This window comes from Homalodisca vitripennis, unplaced genomic scaffold (assembly GCF_021130785.1).
Source record: "Homalodisca vitripennis isolate AUS2020 unplaced genomic scaffold, UT_GWSS_2.1 ScUCBcl_7693;HRSCAF=15486, whole genome shotgun sequence".
NCBI lineage: Eukaryota > Metazoa > Arthropoda > Insecta > Hemiptera > Cicadellidae > Homalodisca > Homalodisca vitripennis.
The window spans coordinates 5,629-16,740 of record NW_025783810.1 but is presented as its reverse complement, the minus strand read 5'-3'; the positions used below and the strand labels follow the sequence as shown (position 1 = coordinate 16,740).

General features: G+C 36.0%; 1 protein-coding gene across 1 annotated transcript; it reads left to right on the top strand.

The window, feature by feature from the left end:
• Window positions 1-335: 335 nt before the first annotated feature.
• LOC124374263 (fibrous sheath CABYR-binding protein-like) lies at window positions 336-1,630 on the top strand. Its single transcript, XM_046832510.1, has 4 exons — window positions 336-425; window positions 523-684; window positions 820-1,074; window positions 1,223-1,630. Exons 1-4 carry the CDS (start codon window positions 336-338, stop codon window positions 1,628-1,630), a joined length of 915 nt encoding a protein of 304 aa, XP_046688466.1.
• The last annotated feature ends 9,482 nt before the right edge of the window (window positions 1,631-11,112 follow it).

Below are 11,112 nucleotides of genomic sequence, written 5' to 3'. Positions count from 1 at the left end.
CAGTGCAAGATGATGCTGACAATCAAACCTCTGAGGTAGGTGTGGTAGCTCAGAGTCAAGAAACACCAATGCATGTTGAGGCTGAGAATCAAACCTCTGAGTCAAGTGTAGCTCCTGTGAGTCAAACACCAGTGCAAGATGATGCTGACAATCAAACCACTGAGGTAGGTGTGGTTGCTCAGAGTCAAGAAAACACCAATGCATGTTGAGGCTGAGAATCAAACCTCTGAGTCAAGTGTAGCTCCTGTGAGTCAAACACCAGTGCCAAGATGATGCTGACAATCAAACCTCTGAGGTAGGTGAGGTTGCTGAGCGTCAAGAAACACCAGTTCATGATGAGGCTGAGAATCAAATCTCTAACTCAAGTGTGGCTCCTGAGAGTTCAAACACCAGTGCAAGATGATGCTGACAATCAAACCTCCGAGGTAGGTGTGGTTGCTCAGAGTCAAGAAACACCAATGCATGTTGAGGCTGAGAATCAAACATCTAAGTCAAGTGTCGCTCCTGTGAGTCAAACACCAGTGCAAGATGATGCTGGACAATCAAACCTCTGAGGTAGGTGAGGTTGCTGAGCGTCAAGAAACACCAGTTCATGATGAGGCTGAGAATCAAATCTCTAACTCAAGTGTGGCTCCTGAGAGTCAAACACCAGTGCAAGATGATGCTGACAATCGAACCTCTGAGGTAGGTGAGGTTGCTGAGCGTCAAGAAAACACCAGTTCATGTTGAGGCTGAGAATCAAACCTCTGAGTCAAGTGTAGCTCCCTGTGAGTCAAACACCAGTGCAAGATGATGCTGACAATCAAACCTCTGAGGTAGGTGAGGTTGCTGAGAGTCATGAAACACCAATGCATGTTGAGGCTGAGAATCAAAACCTCTGAGTCAAGTGTAGCTCCTGTGAGTCAAACACCAGTGCAAGATGATGCTGACAATCAAACCTCTGAGGTAGGTGAGGTTGCTGAGCGTCAAGAAACACCAGTTCATGATGAGGCTGAGAATCAAACCTCTGAGCCAGGTTTAGCTCCTGAGAGTCAAACACCAGTGCAAGATGATGCTGACAATCAAACCTCTGAGGTAGGTGGTGGTTGCTCAGAGTCAAGAAACACCAATGCATGTTGAGGCTGAGAATCAAACCTCTGAGTCAAGTGTAGCTCCTGTGAGTCAAACACCAGTGCAAGATGATGCTGACAATCAAACCTCTGAGGTAGGTGTGGTTGCTCAGAGTCATGAAACACCAGTTCATGATGAGGCTGAGAATCAAACCTCTGAGTCAAGTGTAGCTCCTGTGAGTCAAACACCAGTGCAATATGATGCTGACAATCAAACCTCTGAGGTAGGTGTGGTTGCTCAAAGTCAAGAAACACCAATGCATGTTGAGGCTGAGAATCATACCTCTGAGCCAGGTTTAGCTCCTGTGAGTCAAACACCAGCGCAAGATGATGCTGACAATCAAACCTCTGACGTAGGTGAGGTTGCTCAGAGTGAAGAAACACCAATGCAAGATGAAGCAGACGATCAAGCCTCTGATAAAATTGAGACTTCAGATACACCAGAAACATCTGAACCAGGTATGTCCCCTCAGAGTCAAAGGCCCCCAGAGCATGATGAGACTAAAAAATCAAATCTCTGAGCAACGCGTGGTTGCTGAGGAGTCATGAAACACCAATGCATGATGAGGCTGAGAATCAAATCTCTAACTCAAGTGTGGCTCCTGAGAGTCAAACACCAGTGCAAGATGATGCTGACAATCAAACCTCTTGAGGTAGGTGTGGTTGCTCAGAGTCAAGAAACACCAATGCATGTTGAGGCTGAGAATCAAACCTCTGAGTCAAGTGTAGCTCCTGTGAATCAAACACCAGTGCAAGACGATTCTGACAATCAAACCTCTGAGGTAGGTGAGGTTGCTCAGAGTCATGAAACACCAATGCATGTTGAGGCTGAGAATCAAACCTCTGAGCCCGGTTTAGCTCCTGTGAGTCAAACACCAGTGCAAGATGATGCTGACAATCAAACCTTTGAGGTAGGTGAGGTTGCTGAGCGTCAAGAAAACACCAATGCATGTTGAGACTGAGAATCATACCTCTGAGCCAGGTTTTAGCCCCTGAGAATCAAGCAACACCAGTACATAATGAGTCTGAGATTCTAACCTCTGAGCCAGGTGTGACTGCTGAGAGTCAAGAAACATCAGTGCATGATGATACTGACAATAAATCATCTCAATCAGTTGTGACACCAGAGATTCAAAAAGCAAGATTGCATTGATGAAGCAGACGATCAAGCCTCTGATAAAATTGAGACTTCAGATACACCAGAAAATTAGACTACACTATAATGTTAAGAATCAAACATTCTGAAACCAGGTATGTCCCCTCAGAGTCAAAGGCCCCCAGAGCATGATGAGACTAAAAATCAAATCTCTGAGCAAACGCGTGGTTGCTGAGAGTCATGAAACACCAATGAATGATGAGGCTGAGAATCAAATCTCTAACTCAAGTGTGGCTCCTGAGAGTCAAACACCAGTGCAAGATGATGCTGACAATCAAACCTTTGAGGTAGGTGTGGTTGCTCAGAGTCAAGAAACACCAATGCATGTTGAGGCTGAGAATCAAACCTCTGAGCCAGGTTTAGCTCCTGTAAGTCAAACACCAGTGCAAGATGATGCTGACAATCAAACCTTTGAGGTAGGTGAGGTTGCTGAGCGTCAAGAAACACCAATGCATGTTGAGGCTGAGAATCATACCACTGAGCCAGGTTTTAGCTCCTGAGAATCAAGCAACATCAGTACATAATTGAGTCTGAGAGTCTAACCTCTGAGCCAGGTGTGGCTGCTGAGAGTCTAGAAACATCAGTGCATGATGATACTGACAATACAAACCTCTCAGTCAGTTGTGACTCCAGAGATTCAAAAAGCAAGATTGCATGATGAAGCAGACGATCAAGCCTCCGATAAAATTGAGACTTCTGATTACACCAGAAATTAGAAACACTATAATGTTAAGAATCAAACCTCTGAACCATGGGTATGTCTCTCCTCAGAGTCAAAGACCTCCAGAGCATGATGAGGCTAAAATTCAAATCTCTGAGCAACGCGTGGTTGCTGAGAATCATGAAACACCAGTGCATGTTGAGGCTGAGAATCATATCTCTGAGCCAGGTTTAGCTCCTGAGAGTCAAACACCAGTGCAAAGATGATGCTGGCAACCAAAACCTCTGAGGTAGGTGTGGTTGCTGAGAGTCAAGAAACACCAATGCATGATGAGGCTGAGAATAAAACCTCTGAGCCAGATTTAGCTCCTGAGAGTCAAGAAACAACCAGTACAAGGATAATGCTGACAATCAAGCCTCTGATAAAATTGTGACTTCTGATACACCAGGAAATTACACTACACGATAAGGATGAGATTCAAACCTATAAACAAAGTGTGATTTCTGAGACACCAGAATCTGTAACTTCATGATACGTTTAAGAACCAAACCTCTGAGCCCATGTATGGCCACTGAGAGTAAAAAACAACCAGTGCAAGATGATGCTGACAATCAAGCCACTGAGCCAGGTGTGGCTCCAGTGAGTCCAGAAGCACCCAGTACATAAAGAATCTGAGATTCTAACTTCTGAGCCAGGTGTGGCTGCTGAGAGTCAAGAAACATCAGTGCATGGATGATACTGAGAATTAAAACCTCTCAATCAGTTGTGACTCCAGAGATTCAAAAGCAACAGTGCATGATGAAGCAGACGATCAAGAAAACATCAGTACGTGGTGAGGGTGAAAAAAAAATTCTCTGAGCAAATTGTAACTTCCGATACACCAGAAACAACACTACATGAACAGATTGAGAATCAAACCTCTGATAAAAATGTTACTTCTGATATACTCCAAACTACACTACATTATAATGCTAAGAATCAACCCAATGAGCAAAGGGCAAATCAAAACTCTTATCACTTCTGAAGCGACAATGCAAGGTAATTTAGAAAATAAAAAAAATCCACTACAGTATATAAATCATTATATACTAGCGAGACCAATTTTATAACCTTATTTTAAATTTGACTATTAACTCTTTCCAAAAGAATTTGCTCACACCTACGTTTGGGTCTCTTCATAATCCAGTATCAGAACCTTCTGATACTTTTAAGAATCAAAAAACTGAATCCCGCCTGGTATGACTTTAAATGTATAAACTTCCTCTTCTATCTCTAATTTTTTCAGTATGTGCTTTAAGGCCAACATCTGATACTATAATCTCTAAAACCAATTTTATCTTCTCCATCCTCCAATCTTTAAAATCTTGTCCAACAAACTATGATTCTAACTATTTCTATTTAAATAGTATCTCTAATTCCTTTTCCTTCTTTGCGCTTATGCTAACCGAGAAATCTCCAGAAACTATTTTTAAACCCAGTCATCGGAATATAAATTCTGTCAGTTTAATGACATTCTACCTGACCCAGGTAAGCGCTATTTTGTGTGGTTAAATTCCATTAATATGACAGCAATAATAACGATAGTTTTTAGTAATCCATAACATTTAAATGGTAAGCAAACTAACTATTCTAAAAAAATCATGTTCTGTGTTGTGTTGTGTTTTATAGATTATCTATGCCATACATAGATTTCTGTAAATTTTTAACTTTGTTTTAATCAGATCATTTATTTAAAATACCAACACAGCATGATAAATGTGTTTACAATTAAAATATGTTAATGGTTAATAATAATTTATTACAATGTTTTTATTTATTCTCCAACCTGCATGTTTTTAATGGAAGGTATAAAAAACGAGTGTTATTTTCGATACCGGTTTATATTTAGATATCTTAGTATCCCGGCTTTGTCCCTTCAAAAACTTTTGTTTTGAGTATTACTCGATGAGTTTTTCCTTTAAATCTTTTGAGCCTTCCCACTAAACGTTGGGAGACGCCAGTAATTTTGTTACACATAAAATTATCTTTTATTATTCTTGCTAAATGTCATTTGACAGTTTCCCAAAAGTTAATTAGGGAGAAGCTTTGGACTACTAGTTATTGTCGTGAAATGTATAATTTAATCATTGTACCACGCAAATCAGCTTATATTACTGTGATATTAAGAAACTGAAGCTTACAAAATGCTGGATCTAACTTTCACAATATATGCTACCCAATGTGACGTCAATAACTGTCAAAACTACAGTAGGTACACTTCACGGTGTCGATCTTGCAAGATATAATATTGAAACAATAACAGTTTTGTTAGTTTCGTTTTTTATAAACTGTGAGTAAAAATACAATACTTAATAATTTAAAAATGTATGTATTAACAAGAGTTATATAGTGATATAAATTTGGAAAAGTAAAAGACATACATTGTTTATTGCATTTTTGTTTTTTCTTGTTAGAGGACAGAATGTACGTCGATCCTGCAGAGTACATTTTCAGCCACAGAGAACTACACGATTGCATCCTTACTGTAGGCAAAGCTGGATACAAACTTGTAAGTTATATAATGTAAGAATTTCATCATGCTTTTCTTAAGAAAAACTTTACAGTTAATTTTTAGTCCCACACAAATCTTACTTTTTATAAACATTCCTAGCTCACCGGAATCAGGAATCCTACTTTCTAACCTCTGTAATCCGGCGCTTAATACAAATCAAACAAACGATCCTAAATTCTATAAAAAAATAAATACTCACTCATAATTCAACGTGGTTTATACCGTTTCATAAAGATGCGTTAAAAATTAAAGCGATATTCGTGATGCTACGTAGATAGATTACATTTACACACTTGCAATAGATTATAAATCTAGCTAAAAATAATCATAGAAATGGTTCAAAACGTAAAAATTTTAAATACGTGGAAAAATTATTTAAGAAAAAACTTAGTTTATATACCATCATTTTGTTCCACATAATATGGAACAGACACAATACAATATTATAATATTGCATAACACATGAGCAAACTATTTTTATATATGTTTTAGTATTACGTAACAAGGCATTATTAATTATTAAGAACTATGTCAAATAACACTATCCGTAATAATATGCCAAATTAAATCCACTTAACTCCAATTGAAAGTTGATTATCAGTTTTTACATGTTGCAAAGGTGTGATAACTCTTTATTTTACAGGAGAAAATAAGTGCAGTGAAATGTCATCTTAAAGCCTCGAGTTCATTGTTAAGAGACCTTTTGACAGATTCTACCACTGAGGTATCCATCAGCCAAGTCAAGCCCTGAAGTTCTTCAAGCTGCTATTGTCGTGAGAATTGATTATTAAACATAGCTAATTCGTGTTATTAAATATCACATTATTAGTTATTTTATTTTATGTTAAACTAGCTGTTACCCGCGGCTTTGCACGCAATATTTAGAAGCGGTCCTTATATTAACTTAGTAAAAGTAATTATGATGTAATATGATGGGAGTCCTATACAAAATTTTTATAAACGTAAAGTATGCATACATCAGGTAGATATTATTAAAGTTTATAGTAAATAGTATCAGAGTTTAACTTAATTATTATTATCATCTGGTTTGGCACGTGTAGTAGCATTTCTGGTTCTAATTAATTATATACATAAAACGCACAGCTGAACCTGGCTTGTCATCCCGATCAAGAAAACACAAATCTCGGATCACATAGGTCTCGGAAACCTACTTCGGTCAAAAAAGCGTACATTTCCAGTCCTTGTCATATATTTCAGGGTTTAAGATATTTCCAGTACCATAGTAGAGTTTGCCTTGTTGTTCTGACGAAGAATATATATATATCATATATATATATATATATTATATATATATTTATATATATATATTTTTATATATATATATATTTATATATATATATATATATGACCGAGGATGCCTACTTCAGATCGTTTAAATTCACTTACCTACTATTTCACAGTTGAGCTTGCCATATTGCCTCGATCAAAATTACTATATACGTTCGATTATCTAGTTGTCGGAAATCTATTTTGGTCCCAAAACGTGTTGTCGTAGTTAAGTTTGCCTTGTCCTGATGAAGAAAATACACACATAAGTAGGACTGAAAAGCCTATTACGACCTAGGGGGAAGTCTACCTATTTATGTACTTTCGGTTTAAGAGGAATATCCTTTATTAAGGTTATGCAACATTCCAAAATAATCATTATTGAAGTTTTGCGTTACACTTGTTTTTTTGGACTGTAGCCAGGGAAAGAATGAATCGTTGAGGCATGTTAGTATTCATTTCTATGTTTTTCCATAAGCCATTGTTAAAATGTAATATCATTATAATGTCAAGGAAGGCCCACCAGTTTAAAGTAACTTACGTGAAAACATTCATAACTTTGTTCATTAAGTTTAGTTTTATATTAGTATTTTAATGCATTAGATGATTTTACTTCGTCACTGGCCCAACCTGGACGTGTTTTTATTCATGCTATATTTACTATCTGCATTACACTACCGATCAAGCACTGTTTACTTATTGTTGATAAAATTTAAATGTAAAACAATGTTTCAGAAGTTTGTCGAACCATAGCTGTCAACAGCTGTTTAGTGCTAGTTTAATTTGAATCATGAACGTAAAATCTACAATTTTTTCTGAATTCCATAATATTCCAGGTAACTTTTTCTTAACTTTTTTCTTCGTAAAAAACCTTCCTCGGATTTCTAATGGACTTTTACAAAAAAAATTAACCGAATTGGTCCAGCCCGTTCTCGAGATTTGCGCTTACCAACAACACATTTTGCTATTCATTTTTATTGTATAAGATTTAAATCCATCACTGGCGCAATCTGGAGTAAAAAATTTGATATATTATACTTCATATTTACTATCTAATCTGTATTATGATCAATCACTGTTTACTTAATATTTCATCATATTTAAATGTAAACAGATGTTTCAGCCAATTTTTGGGACATTAAAACTGAAGGTTAAACAGCTGTTTAAGTGCCAGTTTAATTTGGGATTATGAAATTTTAATAAATACATTTTTTTAATTTAAAAATTTTTCAAGGTAACTTTTCTTAATTTTTGCTTAATTAAAAAACCTTCCATGGATTTTCAATGAAACATTTTAGAAAAGGAATTAACCGAAAATATTGGTTCCAGTCGTTCCCCCGTGATTAGCGATTAATACACGCATTTTGTGATTCATTTTTATTTATAGATTAGACGACGATGGAAGATTTGGATGTGGTATAACATGACTGAGATTTGCAAAATAGAAAGAATTGCGTTTGAGAATCTAGTAATCAGGTTCGGTTCTCAGATGCATTAATTACCTTGTATAATTTTACAATGAAGGGCACACAGTAGATGTTTGCTACTTCATGTGGTCTGGGCGACTTGTGTACGAAAGTACATTTCAGTTTTTTTGTGTGCGCTATGCGTTTAAAACCTTGGGCTCTGTTTTAGTTGAACTTCTTCAGCACGTCACCTATTGTTCATATAAAAACAGCTTTTTATTATTTGTTTATTTAATTAAATTGTTAACTTATATATTAAATTCTAGTTCATCACACATCTGAGGACTTTATACATATCTATATTACAGTATCCTAGAAAGTTTTTCTAAAATCTGTCTCTCCAGAAATAACTCAAATTTTTCACACGGCACTGAAAAACTTATGATTTTCAATTATATCCGGAATATGTAATTGAATTGAATTACCAGCAATCAGATTTCAAATATCTGTTTGATCTTCAGCGTAACAACCTTTTGTCTCACAAGTTTATAGTTACTAATAGGAGGAGGGTAGTTTTAGGTTTGTAAGAAGGGTAAGGGACATATGACGTTAAGATTAAATTTGTAGGCATGAATGGGCAATGTGAACACAGAAAATTGGTGGAAATCTGTGAATGTTTGAATACTGAAATCCTTTCCCAAATATCCAGGGGATAGGACCAGAGGTAGATAGCAAATAATCAATTTTAGGCACTACGATTGTAGGTCGATAGTTTTCGTTTACTACCAGCATGAGGCAAATAAATTTTCCCCCAGAAAGGTTTGTATTACGTTTTGAATATTAGGGGTTATTTTAATTACTTTATTTTGTAATTTATAAATATATAGAATTAAAAATCAAACCAAAATTTTTAAAAATGGTTTTAACTAAAGTGGTGTGTTCCAGTTATTGTGTGTATGGGGGGAAAGGGAAATTGCACGACTTTGGATCAATGAACACGGGCGGCGCAGCAATTGGCTTTGGCTCGTCTCCTCAACTTCTTCAAATATTTCCGACCCTTGGTGACCGCAAAAAGTCCTGCAAACGGCTTATGCGCTGATGCAGTTCCTAGCAAAGTGTTATTCCCAGCGATTGTGGTGGGTCGATTGATGGCTTACCTTGCCAATCGTTCGAAGGCGTCATAATAATTCCAATGTAAATTTAAAGATCTTTTAATACACACCCGAAAATTATTTTTATAAGAAACAATCGTAGTTTATATCAGAAACTAATTGATACTTGTATATAGGAGACACTAAAGATCGTGTGACAATTTCGTTTCGATTGAATGTTTGCTGTTGGAGTAGTATTTAATTTATGGTGATTCACTTATAGAATGTTTTAACAATATGACTTCTTTAAGTAGAGAAGGAAACAATAAAAAATGTTTCTAAATCTTCTTTCCAGTTGACGTCCAAAGAGGGAAACACAAGCAGAGATATTGATGTCTAAAACAGAGTTTATGGACCTAGATGTAAAAGTGTTTTTTGGACATTCATCGTTCGACAGGACGGGGGGGTAGGAAAGAATTGTCCGTGACATGAGGGAAGCAAGTTTGACGCTATGGAAAGAAAGCTCTCATCCAATGGGCGCAGCATTAAAAAAAAAGGTGCTTATTTTAAAACGGTCTTATTAGTTAACTTTCTTTGTGTTTGTTAGTTTTTATGTAAAATATAACATTTTTTATTTATTTTTCTTTTTTTTGTAAAGGATTCAATAGTTTGTTTCATTTCCAAAAAGGAAATTTCGGACACATTATTTAATTCCTGATAATGCCTGTATTATATTACTCAATTTTCAGTCCTCTAAGATCTTAGCAACAGTCCTATAATGACCGACCAAATCTTTATTTTTAGCCCCGCAATAAGCGAGAGTAAAAACACTTACGGATTTACTTTTTAAAGATAAAATAAAGTCTTTTGTAAATATTTATCAAATTTTGTTATCAGAAGAAAAACATTGCCAAACTTGGTTTGTACCTGTATCGTTTGAATATTCAAAAATGTACACAGTTTATTGCTATTATTCAAATACTAAAAGAGTACATCACAACTTTTCGAGAGGAATAAGTAACAAGCAATTGTAAAGCATATATACTACATTACCTTTAAAATTATTTATCATCTTCCCACATGAACAACAAAAATACTATCAGCGTAAAAAGTGATTGAAATTTTTCTGGAGTCAAATTTAAGGTTTGTTGACCATTGCCAGTAGATCCTTAAGTTCAAAAACATGACATTTAAAACAAGTGAATATTAAACCTAAGTCAACTATCAGGATTTTTTACTCACAAACGTTATTGGCCCTCAAGTTAAACGAGGGTTTGTCTGCGTTGAAGAGATATTTTTCTAAGAGTAAACCTATGGAAAATTTTAAATTGACCATCAACACTGGCTGAGGCTAAAACTATTTCAAAATTATTTAACTTCTGAACAAATCATGCAATACCCTGATCTAGGGATCAGATCTTAGAACTTATGTGTGACGAAAACGCCTGTTCGTTCTTGTTAACGATTTGGTCAGTCTAGGTAGACCCCTAACTTTAAAGGCTGAAAAACGTTGTTCTGTCATTGGTTTTGAAATAAGTTACAACGGCTTAGAATAAAAGAAATATATTTTTAAGAAAAGGGTTTGTTTCAAAAGAATTTAGTTAGGGTATCAGCCATAGCCGAAAAACCATGAATTTCCATTTAGTAAAAAACTGGTTTATTCCCCCCCACATTAAATTTGTACTATAAAAGATCAATGGCGAAAATTACCTTCGCTAGTTCTAAAATAGTCAATTACTTTCGATATTTCAAGGTTACCTGTTTTCCAAGCCTTTGCCGAATCAGATAAATAAACTCTACGAGTATCACTTCTGCTGACGACAAGTCATGCTCAGACTTGTTCGCCTTGCC

What these genes read in the sequence shown, in the direction of transcription:
- LOC124374263 (XM_046832510.1), top strand. Translation starts at nt 336, where the DNA reads ATGAGGCTGAGAATCAAATCTCTAACTCAAGTGTGGCTCCTGAGAGTT. An exon ending in CTGACAATCAAACCTCCGAG is followed by an intron (nt 426 to 522) that starts GTAGGTGTGGTT and finishes GTCAAACACCAG; the next exon opens with TGCAAGATGATGCTGGACAA. An exon ending in CTGACAATCAAACCTCTGAG is followed by an intron (nt 1,075 to 1,222) that starts GTAGGTGGTGGT and finishes GTGGTTGCTCAG; the next exon opens with AGTCATGAAACACCAGTTCA.